This window comes from Salmo salar, chromosome ssa09, assembly GCF_905237065.1.
Source record: "Salmo salar chromosome ssa09, Ssal_v3.1, whole genome shotgun sequence".
NCBI classification, from domain to species: Eukaryota; Metazoa; Chordata; class Actinopteri; order Salmoniformes; family Salmonidae; genus Salmo; species Salmo salar.
This window is the reverse complement of record NC_059450.1, coordinates 138,880,339-138,902,387: the sequence shown is the minus strand read 5'-3', so window position 1 is coordinate 138,902,387 and position 22,049 is coordinate 138,880,339. Positions and strand designations below refer to the sequence as shown.

General features: G+C 43.8%; 1 protein-coding gene across 4 annotated transcripts in view; it reads right to left on the bottom strand.

The window, feature by feature from the left end:
• LOC106613071 (glycerophosphodiester phosphodiesterase domain-containing protein 5) overlaps positions 1-22,049 on the bottom strand; it is a 107,207-nt gene that overhangs the window by 30,548 nt on the left and 54,610 nt on the right. For all 4 annotated transcript variants that reach the window (XR_001330425.2, XR_001330426.2, XM_014214959.2 and 1 more), the window contains exons 2-3: positions 17,948-18,127; positions 1,330-1,433 (exon numbers count right to left, since the gene is read on the bottom strand). Coding sequence is in view for 2 of the 4 variants with exons in the window: in XM_014214959.2 (XP_014070434.2) it covers positions 1,330-1,433; positions 17,948-18,064 (221 nt within the window). In the remaining 2 variants the exon portion in view is untranslated. The remainder of the gene's footprint in view (positions 1-1,329; positions 1,434-17,947; positions 18,128-22,049) is intronic.

Genomic DNA, 22,049 nt, shown 5'->3' with positions numbered 1-22,049 from the left:
CGCCTTCAGAGAGAGTGTGTAGAGAGACTGATGATAAAATTAATAGGAGAGAGGAGAAGAGAGAGGAGCAGTGAGATAAGAGAATGAAAGGAGAGGGAGAAAGTGGGATGAGGGGGCAGGGAGAGAAATACGGCGCGAAGGACGATGGGGGAAGCAGAGGTGACATTGAGCACTAATGAGAGAAAGAGAAAGGCGGTGGCGAACAGAGAGAGTGAGGGGAATGACCTTGGGCGGACAAAGCAAATTGCACCTTACAAGAAGAAACAAAGCTTCGCTCTCTCTCTCAAGGCACGCACACATTGCACCAAATGTGTTTGTAGAGGTCTGACTGCCAAAAATGTTTTACTCAATTCTACATGTAAAATCGGTACTCACTCGGTTTGCAAATTACGCTCAGAGGTGCAAAGTGCTCTCGGCCAGCAAACGCTGTTGGTGTGTCCGAGAACTTAGTCTTTAGTCTCTGTTTTCTGGGTGACAGAATGATTGTCAGACACAAGCTGACCTGACCATGTGTCTGTCTGGTCTGACAGCCCAGCGTGAATGAAATGCCACTGAACACTATGAAACTACAGTACACACGGATCTGGCTGGACTAAAGCTTAGAGGCACATACTGCCATGTAGGAGTTTCTCATATCATAGTGGACTCTGGGGCATAGCGTGCACATTCAATGTAGAAGGCTTTGAGGACTTGGTCAAGAGCTTGGTCAAAAGCTCAACTAAATAAACCCAATTCATAATTTCAGTGGTAGTATATTCTTCAATAGAATGCTCAATATCTCTTGTCTCATGGCAAAACCAACACCTGAATTGTCTCCAAGTATAATTGGTTTTATGGTAACTGTGGGGAAGACATGAATGGAATGATCTCAGAGGTGATTTGGGGTCAAAGGGTATTCCTGCTTTATGTAATCATGCTCACTATAATCTGCAGTGATAAATGCCCTAAGGTCCATAAATCCGCACCCATATTAGGGAAGAGGATTATCCCAAAATGTGTTTGGCAAACCAAAAAAAAACAACACTCTAGAGTTAGAATTTTCAGTTCAGGCAAAAACATATGGAGACAAAAGGGCAGCATTTAAAAGTAAAACATGAATCTAAGTAATTGCCAGAGAATCAATGTAGGGGACGGTCATAGGAGCATTTAGTGAACAGAACACTGACGGATGACGCTGATATACTGAGAGACATTAATCTACGAGTTGTATAACTACACACACACACACACACACACACACACACACACACACACACACACACACACACACACACACACACACACACACACACACACACACACACACACACACGGTACAGCAGGACTCACCAGTTGAACTCACTGAAGTCATTGTGTGCCTCCCACCAGAAGTAGAACCAGACCAGGAGCAGAGAGAAGGTGAAGACGAGGATGAGAGACCACAGGAACTCCCACTGGAAATCAAAACACACAAAGGAAGGATTATTACCTTTATCACAGTACCATTAATCAAATATCATCAGATTAACATAAAGCACTTTGGCCAGTGTTGTGTTGAAACAGGTGAGGAAACATTGGAATACTATTGGTACATTCACTGTATTGCTTTCTTTGATTGCAAGTGAACAAAGGGCTGATGAGAAAGTGCTTTCTCCACCCCAGACTGGCACACCACTTAACATTACCCCCATACGTCAACATCACAATCAACACTGACAACAGAAATGCAAGCAACAACAGTCTCCTAAAAATCTGGCAGAGTCATCATTGGGCAATCTGCCCTAATACAGCCAACGTGAGAGAGCCAAAGACTATAATCTGGATGTAGAGAGACTGATGACGGTGCAGCCAGGGCCGGCACACAGACTGATGGCTCAAACCTGGAGTCATGACAAACATTTAAAACACCATTCGCTAGCTGTATCAGATTAAGGTGGTAAACCACAAACAAATGAGGAATGGTCTGGAGAACAAGTCAATACAATAATGCTCATGTTTTATAGTGAATGTACTGTCAATTCTGTTCATAAATAATTTCACACTCCCACTTTGTGTACACATTCACAAAGCCTGCATGACCAAAGACAAGACAACATTCATGCCGCTTTGCAACTGATTGAAAAGAGAGAACCACATGTCTGGTATCAGCGGCGGTAGAGGCAGTATGCAGTGTATGTGACAAATAAAACACGATCTGAACTGTCATAGGGCGATATGGTCTCAGTAAAAAAGCAGGGGGGCTCAAAGCTTACATCCCTCAATCCACTGTCATCCCTATCAAGTAATTACTCACATTAACTTAAATAGCCAATGAGGCCATGAGCCGACTATTGGTCAGCCTTCCAATGCCACCACAAGCTGTAATAAGAGCTCTAATAAAAAGAGATACAAGATATAATGTTAGCATGCGGACATGCGGACATGCACACAACTTGGAAGACAATGCACAAAAAGTGAGCTTTTCAAACAGACAGCAAGACTGGCTGCTCTTCACACTGTATTTGTACACCAGCCCACAAATGAGCACAATCAGGCTTACTCAGAGTCTGGAGGACTGGAGAATGCACAGATAGAGATGTAGAAATATAACGGACATGACTGTCTGATTTGCAAAAAATACAAAATAAAACACTTGTTCCAGCTCTATACATAACATTTATATCTGCAATAATGTTCTTACATTGCACCATCCAGAATAAGACCCAGTTGACCCTGTACTTAGCCTTGCTGTGATAGGAGATATCAAGGTGATATGAGAGCACAAACAAAGCTGTCTGGACGTTCACCTTGGATGACAGTTCCATGGAGGGCATCGGCTGGCAGTAGTACACAATGTAAGACAGGGCCAGGTCTAATGGCTGGGTGGTGACAGATACCAGCCTGAGCCCCTTATATACCTTCTGCCCATCTCCCTGGGCACTTAAGAGGAGAGCCTAAATGTGTTTATGTGGAGTTCAGCCCAGGCCAAACAGCAGTTTAACTAGGGGGACACTAAAGCACATGTTTTGGATGGTATGAGGATTATTACGTAGCAGGATGGGGCAGATTTGGTGATTTGGGGCAGGGATTGAGAATATAGTAGTATGAGGGAAGGAAGCATGTGGGATTTGTAGGTGGCGATTCTTTTTAGCCATCAATCTCTTCCGGATAAGTAATTATAATAAAATAAATAAATAAATACAATTAAAAATTTTAAAAATAATAATAATACAAAAATCGGGAAAACAACATATGTTAAATTATTATTATTATTATTATTATTATTATTATTATTATATAGACCAGAACCTTGTCACTGTTTGACGTCTAAGTTTGAACATTAGTCATGAAGATTAGGCTATTCTCTATTTTCTGACCTAGAACATTTACTACTTCCTTCAATGACCGTACTAAGAAAATCACTCTCATTCAGAAATCATAGTAATACAGACTCCAGAACAATTACCATAGGGTTAGTTTCACATGGCTACACTTACAAATCTCGTATTGATTGCAACGTGAGAAAGCCAGACATAAAGGTAACCATAGGGTTAACCCTGTGGTAGGGAGGTGGTCCCTGTGGTGCAGGCTAGGGTCTGACTGGCAGCCCTGCTGACTGATCCAACTGCTCTGGCCCTGTCCCCCTGGCTTTTAATGACTACCCAGAAACACCTGGGAGAGGGACACCTTGAGGTCATGCAAGGGGACATTGTTCACGTGCTGAGGGCAAAATGGATTACAGAGGTGACACCCCTGGGAGAGGGGACTGGATGGTCAATTAGTAGGCAGTGTTTGGACAACAAAGGAGACAAAACGTTGGGGATCATTTTAACCTGGTTGTTTGGGAGCTAATCGAGTTGCCAGGCCAGTTATGTGAGTGGCAGATTGCATACAATGTGCAATACATGTGTACGTAAATAATGTGCAATTCAAGCCTCAAATTAACATATAATTTCAAATGCGTTTGGAGCAGTATTAGGCTGGCTGTCACATTTATTCCTTCAATTAATATTCAGCCAAGCCAGCATCATGTATAGTATGTGCAACGTGTACAGTATGACTGAACATTAATCCTGTCTCACTGTTCATCTCTGCTGCTGTTTAGGAGCTGATCAAATCAGAGATGTCTGGCATGATATGGCCTGCCTGCCTGCCTGATGACATCACATTTGCATTCTGCAAGGCTTGCTTTATTTTGGGAGGAACATACGCCTTCAGGCCAGGGCCGACACCATAGCATTAAAAACTGCTTTCTCACTACAGTCGAAACAAGGAACCAACTCAAAATGTACTGAGCGTAATAGATCTAGTAGTCTGTTGAACCATACAGTATGTTGAACTTCCATTCAAAAATGAGGGAAATGAGGGATGCAACCTTTTTATTATATTTACCACAAGACGTGTCCAAGTGAGGTTAAATGGTCAATGTTATCTACCAGTCAAGAGGGGTCAGGATTTTTTTTTGTAAAACTACAGTATTTAATGGGTCTGAGAGGAAATAAAAGGTTTTAGATTGTATTGAATGGGAGAATTTCAAGCCCAACAGAGCCGACTCATTCAGCCTTGTACTCTGCTAGTGGGAGCGGGGTGAGGAAATTACTTTCCTCTACTGGGAAGAAAAATTTTTATTTATTTTTTGAAATGTCATGAAAATTGCCGTACTGCTTGTCTGAAGGGCACTAGGCAGGCAGGCAGCTGAATAAGGATGGAATACATCATAGCCTAAGCCTCATTGACTAACAGAGGCTAAAAATAGAGGGATGAAAAGGATCAGGGGATAATTCTCTTCTGTGGAACCGTAAACCCCTCGTATTACTGCTAAAAATCTGAGAGGATCCTCCACTGTCTCTCAGGACCAAATATGAGTAGATTGCAGACATGTCATCACTTAAATAACATATTTGCATGTACAGCCGAACAAACACCATATTATAATATTATTGTTTAAAGCTGCAATATGCAACTTCTCTGGGGCAACCTGACCAAATTCACATAGAAATGTGTGTTATGTCATTCTCATTGAAAGCAGTAGATATGTTCTATATGTGCCATTTCTATGCTTCCTGTTCTTAAGTTTTGTTTTTGCATCTTTTACTTTAGGTTTTGTACACCAGCTTCAAACATCTGAAAATACAATATTTTTGGTTATTGAAAAGGTATTTCACAGAGGTTTAGATGGTACAATGATTCTCTACACTACACTTGCACGTTTAGTCAAATTAACTATTAGAATTTTAGCAACCAGGAAATGCAGAGCGATTTGTGCATAGTGCATCTCTAAATTAATAATCGAAGATGGTTAGAAAAGAGCTCTACTCATTACATCACAGTAGCCTTCTTCTGACCAGTTTAGGTATAACGACTTTAGTTTTGGTGACGTAATATATTTGTAGATGTTCAAGGCCATCTTGCTATGCTGTGCCTAAATGGGACTACTCCACAAAAGGTGCTTGTACGTAATCCAATTTCCTTCCTACTTGCTAGCTCCAAGGCTAGCAGAGTATTCTCCACTATTCTCCAGTGGCTCCATCTAAACAGCCAGCAGTCAGGAGTGTAGTGTTATATGATTGTATTGGCTATTCTCTGTGGGGCCATTTCCTCTCATTACCTCCCAGTACCAGTCATTATAGCGTCTGCCTCTACCCATGCCTGCTAGGAGTCCAGGCTTTTATAGTGTCATTATGAATATCGATAGACCTACCAGCATTCGGCTGCACGGAAGATATCACACACACACACACACACACACACACACCTAGCATGGAACAGTCCACCTTCACTGCAGGTCAACAAGCTAGAGAGCGCTCCCACGAGACGGTCATGAAAAAAAAAATCGCAGGCATGCAAATTATAATGAATGTAGTGATGCTAGACTAGAACTTCTACATATACTGTAAACTCATTATCAGGTTTAACTCCGTGTTTGAAACAGAAAAGGTGAACGTTGGATCCAAGTGCACCAGCAAGGTAATAGGAGGACAGACAGATGGGGCACATAATAAATTAATGATTCACTAACACCATGATGATGATAATATTATTAGGCTCCAGAATTCCCCTGCTCTACTGCTGTCCCATCCACAGTAGCTCCTGACTGCAGCTCAGTAGAGGAATGAGCTTCCATACCAACCCCTGAGGGCTGGGTCTATCAAATCAAGCATGCAGGCATGTGAAGTTCACTGGAAGGGAATCCACTGGAAGGGAATCCACTGGAAGGCAATCCACTGGAAGGGAATCCATGTGGACATCTAGAGCAGAGCAAGACTTTGAACTCAGAAAGGAGATGTAGAGACATTCTAGATGAGTGTTTGGAACATCGTCTTACAGAGGTTAAGAACAATGTTTCATTGTCCAGAGCATGGAGGCGCTACCAGGAGACAGGCCAGTACATCAGGAGACGTGGAGGAGACGTGGAGGAGGCCATAGGAGGGCAACAACCCAGCAGCAGGACCGCTACCTCCGCCTTTGTGCAAGGAGGAGCAGGAGAAGCACTGCCAGAGCCCTGCAAAATGACCTCCAGCAGACCACAAATGTGCATGTGTCTGCTCAAACGGTCAGAAACGGTCAGAAACAGACTCCATGAGGGTGGTAGGAGAGCCCGACGTCCACGGGGGGGGGTTGTGCTTACAGCCCAACACCGTGCAGGACGTTTGGCATTTGCCAGAGCACACCAAGATTGGCAAATTCGCCACTGGCGCCCTGTGCTCTTCACAGATGAAAGCAGGTTCACACTGAGCACGTGACAGACGTGACAGAGTCTGGAGACGCCGTGGAGAACGTTCTGCTGCCTGCAACATCCTCCAGCATGACCGGTTTGGCGGTGGGTCAGTCATGGTGTGGGGTGGCATTTCTTTGGGGGGCCGCACAGCCCTCCATGTGCTCGCCAGAGGTAGCCTGACTGCCATTAGGTACCGAGATGAGATCCTCAGACCCCTCGTGAGACCATATGCTGGTGCGGTTGGCCCTGGGTTCCTCCTAATGCAAGACAATGCTAGACCTCATGTGGCTGGAGTGTGTCAGCAGTTCCTGCAAGAGGAAGGCATTGATGCTATGGACTGGCCCGCCCGTTCCCCAGACCTGAATCCAATTGAGCATATCTGGGACATCATGTCTCGCTCCATCCACCAGCGCCACATTGCACCACAGACTGTCCAGGAGTTGGCGGATGCTTTAGTCCAGGTCTGGGAGGAGATCCCTCAGGAGACCATCCGCCACCTCATCAGGAGCATGCCCAGGCGTTGTAGGGAGGTCCTACAGGCACGTGGAGGCCACACGCACTCCTGAGCCTCATTTTGACTTGTTTTAAGGACATTACATCAAAGTTGGATCAGCCTGTAGTGTGGTTTTCCACTTTAATTTTGAGTGTGACTCCAAATCCAGACCTCCATGGGTTGATAAATTGGATTTCCTTTGATTATTTTTGTGTGATTTTGTTGTCAGCACATTCAACTATGTAAAGAAAAAAGTATTTAATAAGATTATTTCATTCATTCAGATCTAGGATGTGTTATTTTAGTGTTCCCTTTATTTTTTTGAGCAGTTTGGCAAATATATATATAGTTAATCTGTAGTCTAGGACCCTATAAATATGGATTTATAATATATATATATATTCATTATAAGGTTTAATTGTTCCAGTCTTTTCTAGTCTCTGCCTCTTATAAAGAAACGGTCTGAGAGATGTGTGAATTATTGCAGGGTGTCTGTGAGAAGGCACCTCTAGGCTAAAAGAGATTAGACACAGAACCCTGCAGGGGAGTGAAAGAGATAAGAGACTAGTCAGACATTCCTCTAAGTCAAATTGGGGAGTGGACATTTACTGCTGAGCCTTTTGAAAACACTGGAACTATTGTATCTCTCTTGCAAGTTATAAATAGCTGTGTATGGATGGGCTTGGACTGATGAGTAGAAGGTAATGACGTATGCAGTGACATCACTAGGGCTGGACTTCGAGCTTAATAAAATAACTTAGGACTTTTCCTATTTTGCAGAACTCAGGAGAGACATCAGTTGTATGTGTGATGTTTGATTTTTGACTTCTGTCTACAGCTGTATTTTGATTAAAATTGTTATGATTTATAAGTGCACATTGAGTGTTCCTTATTTGTTAAGTAAATAAAACAGAGCACAGAAAAACAGAACCAACATCAAAACTGTGAATCTGTACTGTATTAAAACACACTTCACCACTTAACACTACAGTCCAAAGTGTATCATCAATTATTTATCTGGAATATGCCTGTGTGTGTGTGTGTATGCCATATACACACACACTCATTCAAAATGCACACACACAAATAGTGCTATACATGCACTCAAACATTCAGTTCGCCTTGCTGTTATGACTTTTGTTGTTTTCTGTTTTCCTTGTCTTTTGTTCATTTTCTTGGTTATTAGGGGGGGGTCTTGGAGGTGGGGAATGGATTATTTTATTGTGGGAGGGGTCTCAGATGGTTGAGGGGCAGCTCTTGGGGAACTGTGGGGGGGATTTTGGAGGGCTGGTGTCCTGGCGGTTGGGAGCTTGGGCCGGTGGATCGCTGGATCGGGTCCCCTTTTTGACCTTGTGGGAGATCTGTCGACGTGCCCTTGAGCAGGGCGTTGACCCTGTTTGCTTCTGTGTGTCGCTCTGGATGGGAGTCCATTAGATGACTAATGTGATGTAGTTGTTGAGCGGCTTCACTGCAAGTATATTGTATGTTTTAAATATTCAATACATTTATTTTTTAAAGAATGCAACTAGGGAATGAAGCAGGTGTACACAGGCCGAGCGAGCGAGCGAGCGAGCCCTCCCCACCATCACCCACCCTTTCCTCAGGCAGTGGTCTGCCCATCTCCTTGTTGTCCTGGGCCAGACCAGCAGCTGGTGGGGTTGTCACTGAATGTCCCACAGCTCATCACAGCCCTAATCCCTTCACAACTCCCTCAAAATCATTAGTGTGTTTCCCCACCCAGCCAAGGCCCACCTATCAGACCAACAGCATTGCCCTGAGAAGATCAGGGTTAGAGAGTTCCAGCCCTCTGTTCCTCCACCCACTCTCCAGTTATGACAGAACTGTCAGGAGCACCAACTGGCCGTGGCTTCACTTATTACAGAACAGAACGGCCTCTTCAGCTCTGTGGAGCTGCTGACCTCATAGCTACAACTAATATGATATACTGATACCCTAGATATTTTGGTATTACCTGTTCTTCTTGGTCAGCTCTTGATCTGAAACAGCGTGTTGTCATTGGACACTCATATCTGAAGAGTTGAAAAGTTCAGGAAAACATTGGAGACCTTGGTAACCTCACGGACTGGCTGAACTCACTGAACACTAGCACAGGGGAGAGAATACAGCCTCTGATAAATCACACAATGTGGTAAGAGTCACACACTACTGCTGAAAGTGTATTCTCTCTGGTTAGCCTTTTGGACATAACACGTACTAGAAGGTAGCTTACACTTCCACCAACCAACGAAAGCTATATGATTATGGTAAACAAAATGAAAAATTGTGCTTCAAACATTCTCTAGAAGTTTGTATCCATCTTATCTTCTAAAAAGCACAAACCCACAGAATGTCTTTACACAGTGCCAAGAGCTGGTGAAAAGTAAATTGAGAGGGGATGTACTGAATTAACCAAAAGAGAAGCAGCCAAGTATAATCAGTGTCATATCAATCTTTCATTCCATAGATCTACACGCAAAGGACATGACACAGCATTAGCAATAAGGTTGATGACAAAAGAAAACCACCTAATAGGCTAGTTTAAAAAAAATAAAAATAAACACCTGGCTATTTTTGCAGCCAGGCCTGGCTGTTGTTTGTTGTTGTAAGGACACAACAGACTTTAATACCATGTCTACATGGAATAATTCCCCTCAATATAACCAGCAATTGTAGTGGGTAAACAGTCCCCTCCTGCCGCTTTGAACTTAGCGAACTCAAAGAGAATCTGAGTAGAGACAGACAGACAGAGAGGGATTTAAACTGACAGACAGAAAACATTTCCCTTTGGAGAGAGACTGGATTCAGGAAGATTAGGCTATTCCCCTCCTCGCCCAATATTAAGAGGACTTGTTTGAATGTCAGCACTACTGGAAGTGAGTGCAGACTGACTGAAAGGTGCTTACATATGAACAAGGGGCTATTAGTACAAAGGTTACCAGTTAATTTGTTTTCAAAGACAATTAATCGTGACCTCCACCAAAGGGTATTAATATAATTGCTTACCTGAATGTCTTATATGAACATAGTGCTTAAATGAGTCAAATTCCATTTCACGTAATCAAATTACCATCAAAATACATTTCCATCATTAAACTTATCAGACATTAGAAAACCTAGGACTGTGATTTCTAGTCCCTCTAAAGCTTTACTAACGATCATGACAGACTATCACCATTGTCCCCTCATTCAGCTAGCCTAGCGGCTGCTGGTTTAGTCATCTCATAGAAGAGAATCACACAGAAGTCTGAGGATGAGTGCTGGATACGCAGCTGTATCCCAGAACGCTCCTGGGCCCACCAACACCATCACTGCACATTACGGTTTGCGTTCCGAGGCCCTCTTGGCCCTGTCCCACAGGAATATAGAGACATCCTCCTAAACGCTTGTTTACTCAGTAACTTTTACAGCTCTGACAGCCTGTAAATGTGTTTTCTGCAGAGGTGTTGAAGCTTTTGACCTTTATTCTGTCAGGGAACTAAAGAAGAAATGGAAGACTTGAGAGGAAGACAGGAAAAAGCTAGCAAAGAGAACGCTCCCTGCATATTGCCTGAATGTTCCCTGCCATATTAGAATGTCACCCATCTGGTTTTCTAGTTTAGTGCAGACTTTAGTTGCGACATAAAACAGTGATGGTAGCAACTGATTTGAACAGGATTTCAGTTTCACGTGTCTCTATGTCATTTAACAGACCAAGGCTACAGAATTATGCTCGTCCCTATTTCTAGACCCATTCTGCTCCAGGTAAAGACTGGCTAAATGGAAAAACTCAATTATTACTGAGGGCAGATCAGCTTGCAGTGCCAGTGACGTGGGCGGCCTTTCTACAAACCACTAACTCAAAGACCAAGTTAACAAAGAGGGAGGCTCAGGCACACTGGCCTGTTCATTATCCAGCTCTGAGAGGAGACGACGACAGCAACCACTTCTATTCTGTTCTGAATCTGGGCATTATGAAGGGAGTCCATGTCACATTAAGACCTTGGGTTTCTCATGGTCATGGTTCAGTGATGCTGCCTGTCAGTTTTAAACATCACATCATGTAATTGATACCATCTTTTGATTAGCAACACTGATTGGTCACATTGGCTATTAAAAAGATGCATCTATGATGTCATCTGACCTGGCAGTGCTGGCACACTTAAGAGGCGATCTGCCAATGTAAGATGACTATAGGCCTCCAATACAAGGCAGCACAGCATCCATAGTTAAAGGGATACTTTGGGATTTTGGCAATGAGGCCATTCACCTACTTCCCCAGAGTCAGATGAACTTGTGGATAGCATTTTGGCTCAGTGTACAGTATGGCTCTGTGTCCAGTATGAAGGAAGTTAGAGGTAGTTTCACAAGCCAAGGCTAATTAGCACAATGACGAAGTCTATGGTATCTGCTAGCAGATACTCAGACTTCCAGTAACTGCACTAGCGCTAGTTAGCACAACTGCACTAGCGCTAGTTAGCACAACTGCACTAGCGCTAGTTAGCACAACTGCACTAGCGCTCGTTAGCACAACTGCACTAGCTAGCAACTTCCTTGAAACCACAGAGACATAAAAATGGTATCCACGAGATCATCAGACTCTGGGAAGTAGATCAAGGGCCTCGTTGCCAAAATCCCTAGGTATCTCTTTAAAGTTATCCTGTTCATTTGAAAGAAAACAAAAATGGTGACAATGTAGGCCAGGGCTTTGTGTGGGACTGTGTGTCTATTCTGCCATGTGGGACACAATTATATTCAATGTTGGCCTGGATGTCAGTCCATCTCTGCAGTGACCCTTTGGTGCTGTAGCCCGAGGCCTCGGCTGTTGGAGCTGCATAAACGGACATCAAATCAAACTTTATTTGCCACATGCGCTGAATACAGCAAGTGTAGACTTAACTGTGAAATGCTTACTTACAAGCCCTTAACCAACAGTGCAGTTAAAAAATATTTGACTATGCATAGGTAACAAACAAACAGCGAGTAACAGCAGTGTACAAGGGTGGGGGGCAATTTTTATGAATTGTTCAGCAGTCTAATGGCTTGGGGGTAGAAGCTGTTGAGGCTTTTGGTCCTAGACTTGGCGCTCCGGTACCACTTGCCGTGCGGTAGCAGAGAAATCAGTCTATAAATTGGGTGACTGGAGTCTCCGACAATTTTATGGGCTTTCCTCTGACACCGCCTATTATATAGGTCCTGGATGGCAGGAAGCTTGGCCCCAGTGATGTACTGGGCCGGTCGCACTACCCTCTGTAGTGCCTTAGATGCCGTACTGTTGCCATACCAGACGGTGACGCAACCGGTCAGGAAGCTCTCGATGGTGCAGCTGTAGAACCTTTTGAGGATCTGTGGGCCCATGCCAAATCTTTTCAGTCTCCTGGGAGGGAAAAGGTTTTGTCGTGTACACGAATGTCTTGGTATGTTTGGACCATGATAGTTCGTTGGTGATGTGGACACCAAGGAACTTGAAACTCTCGATCAGCGTGGCAGACATATTGTTGCCTACTCTTACCACCTGACGGCGGCCCATCAGGAAGTCCAGGATCCAGTTGCAGAGTTAGGTGCTTAGTCCCAGAGTCCTTAGCTTAGTGATGAGCTTCGTGGGCACTATGGTGTTGAATGCTGAGCTGTAGTCGATGAACAGCATTCTCACAGTGGTTCTTTCTGTCCAGGTGAGAAAGGCTGGTGTGGAGTGCGATTGAGATTGCGTCATATGTGGATCTGTTGGGGCGGTATGCGAATTGGAATGGGTCTAGGGTGTCTGGGAGGATGCTGTTGATGTGAGCCATGACCAGCCTTTCAAAGCACTTGTAGTAGGATTCAATGTTAATCCCGTCTTGACGCTTTGCTTGTTTGATGGTTCGTCTGAGGGCATAGCGGGATTTCTTATAAGCGTCTGGATTAGTCTCCCGCTCCTTGAAAGCGGCAGCTCTAGCCTTTAACTCGATGCGGACATTGCCTGTAGTCCATGGCTTCTGGTTGGGATATGTACGTACAGTCACTGTGGGGCCGACGTCGTTGATGCACTTATTGATGAAGGCAATGACTGAGGTGGTGTATTCCTCAATGCCATTGGATAAATCCTGGAACACATTCCAGTCTGTGCTAGCAAAACAGTCCTGTAGTGTAGCATCCGCGTCATCTGACCACTTCCATATTGAGCGAGTCACTGGTACTTCCTGCTTATGTTTTTGGTTGTAAGCAGGAAACAGTAGGATAGAATTGTGTCCAGATTTGCCAAATGGAGGGCAGGAGAGAGCTTTGTACGCATCTCTGTGAGTGGAGTAAAGGTGGTCTAGGATTTTTCTCCCCCCTGGTTGCACATGTAACATGCTGGTAAAGATTTGGTAAAACTGATTGAAGTTTGCCTGCACTAAAGTCCCCGGCCATAGGGAGCACCGCTCCTGGGTGAGCATTTTCTTCTTTGCTTATGGCCTTATAGAGTTGGTTGAGAGCGGTCTTAGTGCCAGCTTTGCTTTGTGGTGGTAAATAGACTGCTACGAATAATACAGATGAGTACTCTTGGTAGATAGTGTGGTCGACAACTTATCATAAGGTACTCTACCTCAGGCGAGCAATACCTCGAGACTTCTTTAATATTAGACATCGCGTACCAGCTGTTATTGACAAAAAGACACACACCCCCCACCCCTTGTCTTTCCAGAGGTAGTGTCTCTGTTCTGCCGGTGCATGGAAAATCCCGCCAGCTCTATATTGTCCATTTCTTCGTTCAGCCATATCTCGTTGAAGCATAAGATGTTTCAGTTTTTAATGTCCCGTTGGTAGGATAATCTTAATAATAGGTCAATTTTATTTTTTTATGAATGCACGTTAGCAAGAAGAACGGATGGCAGTGGGAGTTTACTCGCTCGTTCTCAGAAGGACAGCCGATCTGCGTCCCCTTTTCTGGCGTCTTTTCTTCACGCAAAAGGCGTGGATCTGGGCCTGTTTCAGTGAAAGCAGGATATCCTTCTCGTCGGACTCGTTAAAGGAAAACATTTCTTCCAGTCCGTGGTGAGTAATAGCTTTTCTGATGTCCAGAAGTTATTTTCGGTCATAAGAGACGGTAGCAGCAACACTATGTACACAATAAGTTAAAAAATAAGTTACACAAAAAGCAAAAAAAATGAAAAATTGCCAAGACTGTAGACATCCATTTTAACGTAATTTTTTACAGTTATACTTCTTTTACTGAGTTTTTATTCATTATACTGAATAGTTATTCATGCTTAGTTAGCAGCATTCAAATGTACAGTACTTTCATAATAATAGGCTCATGGGAGGAAGCAGAAAAATATGCTACTGAAACATGGCATAGTGGGGGTCTGAGGTTGGGATACAGATTCTGGCAAAGGAGGAGACTGGTAAACACACAGAGTAGCACCACGGCAGGTCCAATATAATCCTGTGGTACTATACACAGACAGGCTGCTGATTGGCCGATTCTTCCCCAGTGGGCCAATGCGCCCGCCACACATGGCCATGGTGGCCAAGGCTACACACAAACACACACACACACACACACAGCTGACTCTGCAGTACCATATCTACCAGTCTCAGAGACAACAGGAAACAGAGCCACAGGATCCTATTCCCACCAAAGGATGAAAAAAATGCCTCCATGTGGCCTTCGACCTGTCAAACATGAATGTGCTCCATCTATCTGAAGATTTAAGGAACTCATGCAGCATTACCTTCCTGAGGGCAAATAGGGTAGGAATGAAAGGTCAAAACGTATAGCTCATCCATCCACCACTCAGCAGAGCTTGCATGTTAAGCTCACAGGACAAGAGGTCATTCCTATAACTAGAAAAAAGGTACTTGGACATATTTTACATGTTACAGTGTGTCAAATTGTATGCAACACCCAAAAGGGAATTTTCTACTTTTAAACTCGGACAAGACAGATGCCAAGAAACAAAAAGATCTTCTGTTGAATCTGACAATGAATCTTGATGGTTGTACAGTAGTCTCAAATAATACTGTTTCAAGGACAGCTTTTTCCCATCTACGTAACATTGCAAAAATCAGAAACTTTCTGTCCAAAAATGATGCAGAAAAATGTATTCATGTTTGTATCACTTCTAGGTTAGACTACTGCAATGCTCTACTTTCTGGCTACCCAGATAAAGCACTAAATAAACTTCAGTTCGTGCTAAATACCGCTGCTAGAATCTTGACTAGAACCAAAAAATGTGATCATATTACTCCAGTGCTAGCCTCTCTACACTGGCTTCCTGTTAAGGTTAGGGCTGATTTCAAGGTTTTACTGCTAACCTACAAAGTATTATATGGGCTTGCTCCTACCTGTCTTTACGATTTGGTCCTGCCGTACATACCTACACCTGTCCCTAGAATTTCTAAGCAAACAGCTGGAGGCAGGGCTGCCTATCCATGTGAGAGATGCAGACTTGGTCTCAACCTTTAAGTCTTTATTGAAGACTCATCTCTTCAGTCGGCCTTATGATTGAGTGTAGGTCTGGCCCAGTGGTGTGAAGGTGAACGGAAAGGCACTGGAGCAACGAACCGCCCTTGCTGTCTCTGCCTTGCTGGTTTCCCTCTCTCCACTGGGATTCTCTGCCTCTAACCCTATTACAGGGGCTGAGTCACTGGCGTACTGGTGTTCTTCCATGCCGTCCATGCGAGGGGTGCGTCACTTGAGTGGGCTGAGTCACTGACGTGGTCTTCCTGTCTGGGTTGGCGCCCCCCCCTTGGGTTGTCTTAGGACGGTAAGTTCGTGGTTGGAGACATCCCTCTAGTGTTGTGGGGGCTGTGCTTTGGCAAAGTGGGTGGGGTTATATCCTGCCTGTTTGGCCCTGTCCGGGGGTTTCATCGGATGGGGCCACAGTGTCTCCTGATCCCTCCTGTCTCAGCCTCCAGTATTTATGCTGCAGTAGTTTCTGTGTCGGGGGGCTAGGGTCAGTCTGTTACATCTGGAGTATTTCTCTTGTCTTATCCGGTGTCCTGTGTGAATTTAAATATGCTCTCTCTAATTCTCTCTTTCTTTCTTTCTCTCGGAGGACCTGAGCCCTAGGACCATGCCTCAGGACTACCTGGCATGATGACTCCTTGCTGTCCCCAGTCCACCTGGCCGTGCTGCTGCTCCAGTTTCAACTGTTCTGCCTGCGGCTATGGAACCCTGACCTGTTCACCGGACGTGCTTGTTGCACCCTCGACAACTACTATGATTATTATTATTTGACCATGCTGGTCATTTATGAACATTTTAACATCTTGACCATGTTCTGTTATAATATCCACCCAGCACAGCCAGACGGCACGGCCATCCCTCATAGCCTGGTTCCTCTCTAGGTTTCTTCCTAGGTTTTTGGCCTTTCTAGGGAGTTTTTCCTAGCCACCGTACTTCTTTCACATGCATTGCTTGCTGTTTGGGGTTTTAGGCTGGGTTTCTGTACAGCACTTTGAGATATCAGCTGATGTACGAAGGGCTATATAAATACATTTGATTTGATTTGATTTGACATGCAGGAGTTGCTTCAGGATGTCCTTGAGTGGCCCAGATAGAGCCCGGACTTGAATCCGATCGAACATCTCTGGAGAGACCTGAAAAAAAGCTGTGCAGCAACCCTCCCCATCCAACCTGACAGAGGATCTTCAGAAAATAATGGGAGAAACTCCCCAAACACAGGTGTGCCAAGCTTGTCGCGTCATAGCCAATAAGACACCCTGCTGTAATCGCTACCAAAAGGTGCTTTCAACAAAGTACTGAGTAAAGGGTCTGAATACTTACATAAATGTGATATCAGTTTCTAATTGAATAAATTTGCAAACATTTACAAAAACCTGTTTTTGCTTTGTCATTAAGGGGTATTGTGTTTCGATTGATTAGGAACAATTTTTTTGAAACAAATTTTACAATAAGGCTGTAATGTTACAAAATGTGGAAAAAGTCAAGGGGTCGGAATACTTTCCGAAGGCACTGTATATCATATTTCTATGCCATATAAAACATTTACGGTACGTTTTATTTCACACACATGTTTCAGCCCTCTCAGCTCTGTCTCCTTGTCCCAGGCTAGCTAGGTGATGATGGACTATTGTTCTCCAGCCCTCATGCTCTCTCTGAGCTACATACCATGCAGTACTAAATTTGACAGACCAGGGCTGATTGGCATTATGGAAAACCTACTTAGACAAATAAAGGCTGTGATGAATGTGACCAAGGGGAGGCTCTAAATGCTTCATAAAAAAATGTAATACTATCTGCAGCACGTACAGACTTAAACACAGTTCCAGGACATGTTGGTGCTCTGCAAGGCCAAAGGCACCTCCAGTGACAGGCCAAGGACAGGTTATTACGGAAGGGATGGGAAATGGAAAAGGGGATACCTAGTCAGCTGTACAACTGAATGCGTCTTCCGCATTTAACCCAACCCCTCTGAATCAGAGAGGTGCGGGGGCTGCCATAATCAACATCTTCGGCGCCCAGGGAACATGGTTTTTTATAAACTCATCTTGAAAGATGGGGCGTGGGTAACGGATGGCATAAGGGAGGAATCCAGCCCACATGCACTGCACGCTCACAGACACGCCAAATTAGAGTGTTTTTAATTAATAGTGAGATGCAGTGTGGTGCTGTAATCCTGCAGTGAACTTGGAACGAAAAAAAGAAAAAGTGGACTGTCTGGTACCATTCGATTACACTTGCTCCCGTCAACCAACTGACATTTGGCCGATAATAGATCTTCCAGAACTTACTAACGTCCATATACCAAAACCAATATGCCATGTCCATTATGGTCATTTAGGTACAAACATAAGGCCTGCTAGGCAGAACTCACCTTGGTGGTGTCATCATGTGACCGTTGGTACCGCTTCCACCGGCACCCATAGATCCCTGTGAGACATGACAAACACAGCTGCCTCTCGTAAACCTGCAGGGGTTGGTGCTTCACCATGCTCCTTCAGTTCTGGCACGCACGCCTCCAGACCGCTAACATTCCATTGACCAAATGGGAAACCTGCATGGGAAAGCAACAAGAAAACAGAAACATTAGTATTGCCTACAATACATTCTAAAAGGGAATATTGTATCCATTAGGACACAAGACCGGTGTATGGTTGATTGTTGTGGGTATTTCACTGAGGTGACATTTGAATATCAACAGTCAGCAAGACAGATGAAATTTGAAGAGCAACATGCCACACGCTTATTTACGCAATGAATGAGAAGAGAAAGATAGCATCGCTAGTGATGGCAGCTTCGCTTCAAGTCCTTAGGAAACTCTGCATTATTTAGTTTTTTTTATGTATTATTTCTTACATTGTTAGCCCAGAAAACCTTAAGTGTTATTACATACAGCCGGGAAGAATTATTGGATATCAGAGAGACGTCAATTTACGAGCACGACGACCAGGAATACGACTTTCCCAAAGCAGATCCTTTGTCTGCACCTCCCAGGGCATTTGAACTGATCACAGAGGCCGACCCAAAAACAACGCCGTTGAAGAAGCGGTCTTCTAGTGAGCCTTCGGATGCATGTACACCACCCACCGCTTCCAAGTATATTACTCGCTAATGTCCAGTCCCTAGTTAACAAAGTCGACGAAATTAGGGCAAGAGTAGCTTTCCAAAGAGATATCCGGGATTGTAACTAGAGATCAACCGATTATGATTATTCAACGCCGATACCGATTATTGGAGGACCAAAAACAGCCGATACCGATTCTTGGAGGACAAAAAAAACCAATGCCGATTATTGGAGGACCGAAAAAGGCCGATACTGATTAAATCGGCCGATTTTGATATATATATTTGTAATAATGACAATTACAACAATACTGAATAAACAATGAACACTTATTTTAACTTAATATAATACATAAATAAAATATATTTCGTCTCAAATAAATAATGAAGCATGCTCAATTTCGTTTAAATAATGCAAAAACAGTGTTGGAGAAGAAAGTAAAAGTGCAATATGTGCCATGTAAAAAAGCTAACATTTAAATTCCTTGCTCAGAACATATGAAAGCTGGTGGTTCAATATTCCCAGTTCTTCAATATTCCCAGTAAAGTAATACTAGGTTGCAGTTATTATAGGAATTATGACTCGTCATCTATTTTTCTCTCTATACCATTTGTATTTCACATACCTTTGACTATTGGATGTTCTAATAGGCACTTTAGTATTGCCAGCCTAATCTCGGGAGTTGATAAGCTTGAAGTCATTAACAGCGCTGTGCCTCAAGCATTGCTAAGAGCTGCTGGCAAACGCAGTAAAGTTTGAATGAATACTTACGAGCCTGCTGCTGCCTACCACCGCTCAGTCAGACTGCTCTATCAAATCATAGACTTAATTATAATAATCACAGAAATACAAGCCTTTGGTCATTAATATGGTCAAATCCGGAAACTATGATTTCAAAAACAAAACGTTTATTCTTTCAGTGAAATACAGAACCGTTCGGTATTTTATCAAATGGGTGGCAACCCTAAAGTCCAAATATTGTTGTTACATTGCACATTCTTCAATGTTATGTCATAATTATGTAAAATTCTGGCAAATTAGTTGGCAACGAGCCAGGCGGCCCAAACTGTTGCATATACCCTGACTCTGCGTGCAATGAATGCAAAAGAAGTGACACAATTTCCCTAGTTAATATTGCCTGCTAACATGAATTTCTTTTAACTAATATGCAGGTTTAAAAAATATATACTTCTGTGTATTGATTTTAAGAAAGGCAAAAGATGTTTATGGTTAGGTACATTTGTGCAACGATTGTGCTTTTTTTGCGAATGCGCCTTTGTTAAATCATCACCCATTTGGCTGTGATTCGATGATAAATTAACAGGCACCGCATTGATTATATGCAACGCAGGACAAGCTAGTTAACCTAGTAATATAATCAACTATGTGTAGTTAACTAGTGATTATGTGAAGATTGATTGTTTTTTATAAGATAAGTTTAATGCTAGCTAGCAACTTAACTTGGCTCCTTGCTGCACTCGCGTAACAGGTGGTCAGCCTGCCACGCAGTTTCCTCGTGGAATGCAATGGAAATCGGCCATAATTGGTGTCCAAAAATGCCGATTACAAATTGTTATGAAAACTTGAAATCAGCCCTAATTAATCAGCCGACCTCCAATTGTAACATACTCTGTTTCACCGAGACATGGCTAGCTGAGGACATGCTGTTGGAGTTTGTACAGCCAACAGGATTTTCAGTGCATCACGCCAACAGGAACAAACATCTCTCTGGTAAGAAGGAGAGCGGGGGTGTAGTTTTCGTGATTAACAACTCATTGTGTAATTGTAACAATATACAAGAACTCAAAATCAGCATATCGATTGCAGTACACGAGCGAGTAACACACGCGAACACTGCTACTCTAACCTCCGCAACGCACACAAGGCCCTCCCCTGCCCTCCTTTTGGAAAATCTGACCATGACTCTCTTGTTTCTCCCCTCCTAAAGGCAGAAACTAAAACAGGAAGCGCCCGTGCTTAGGTCTATCCAACGCTAGTCTGACCAATTGGATTCCACGCTTCCACGATATGTTTTGGGTAGCCTCAGACAATAACATTGATGTATACGCTGACTATGTGAGAGACTGACTTTTAAAACCTTCCCTAACCAGAAAGCATGGGTTGATGGAAGCATAAGCGCAAAATTGAAAGCACCACCGCATTTAGTCATGGCAAGGCAACTGGAAGCACGGCCGAATACAAACACTGTAAGGCAATCAAACAAGCAATGTGTCAGTATAGAGACAAAGTGGAGTCGGAATTCAACGGCTCGAACACAAGACGTATGTGGCAGGGTCTACAGACAATCACGGATTACAAAAAGAAAACCAGCCTCGTTGTGGACATCGACATCTTGCTCCCAGACAAATTAAACAACTTCTTTGCTCTCTTTCATGACAATACAGTGCCACGAAAACACGGCCCGCTACCAAATAATGTGGGCTCACCTCCTCCGTGGCCGACGTGAGTAAAACATTTATACATGTTAACCCTTGCAAGGCAGCCGGCCCAGACGGCATCCCTAGCCGCGTCCTCAGAGCATGCACAGACCAGTTGGCTGGTGTGTTTACGGACATATTCAATCAATCCCTATCCCAGTCTGCTGTCCCCACATGCTTCAAGATGGCCACCATTGTTCCTGTTCCCAAGAAAGTTAAGGTAACTGAACTAAATGACTATCACCCCATAGCACTCACTTCTGTCATCATGAAGTGCTTTGAGAGACTAGTCAAGGATCATCACCTCCACCCTAGACCCACTCCACAGACGATGCAATCGCCATCACACTGCCCTATTCCATCTGGACAAGAGAAATACCTATGTAAGAATGCTGTTCATTGACTACAGCTCAGCATTCAACACCATAGTACCCTTCACATTCATCATTAAGCTTGAGACCCTGCGTCTCGACCCTGCCCTGTGCAACTGGGTCCTGGACTTCCTGAAGGGCCGCCCCCAGGTGCTGAAGGTAGGAAACATCTCCATCTGCACATCGCATCACCAGGGGCACACTACCTGCCCTCCAGGACACCTACAACACCCGATGTCACAGGAAGGCAAAAAATATCATCAAGCACAATCACCAACCGAGCCACTACCTGTTCAACCCGCTTCCATCCAGAAGGCGAGGTCAGCACAGGTGCATCAAAGCTGGGACAGAAAGATTGAAAAACTCCTGAAAGTCCTCTCGAAAGTAGCAGGAATGAAACTTTCACCTAGCGGTGTTCAGGCTCTGTTCGATCGATAAGTGGTTCATAGAGATTACAGTTTCTATGTGAAGGAAGACGTATGAGATCACGTTTTACCTACCTTTTCGTCCCTAGAGGCCAGGGATTAAATATTGCGGATTCCTTACGATGGGAAATTGGCTAAATTTGTCACAGGAAAACTTATTTTGGGTTGAAGAATCTAG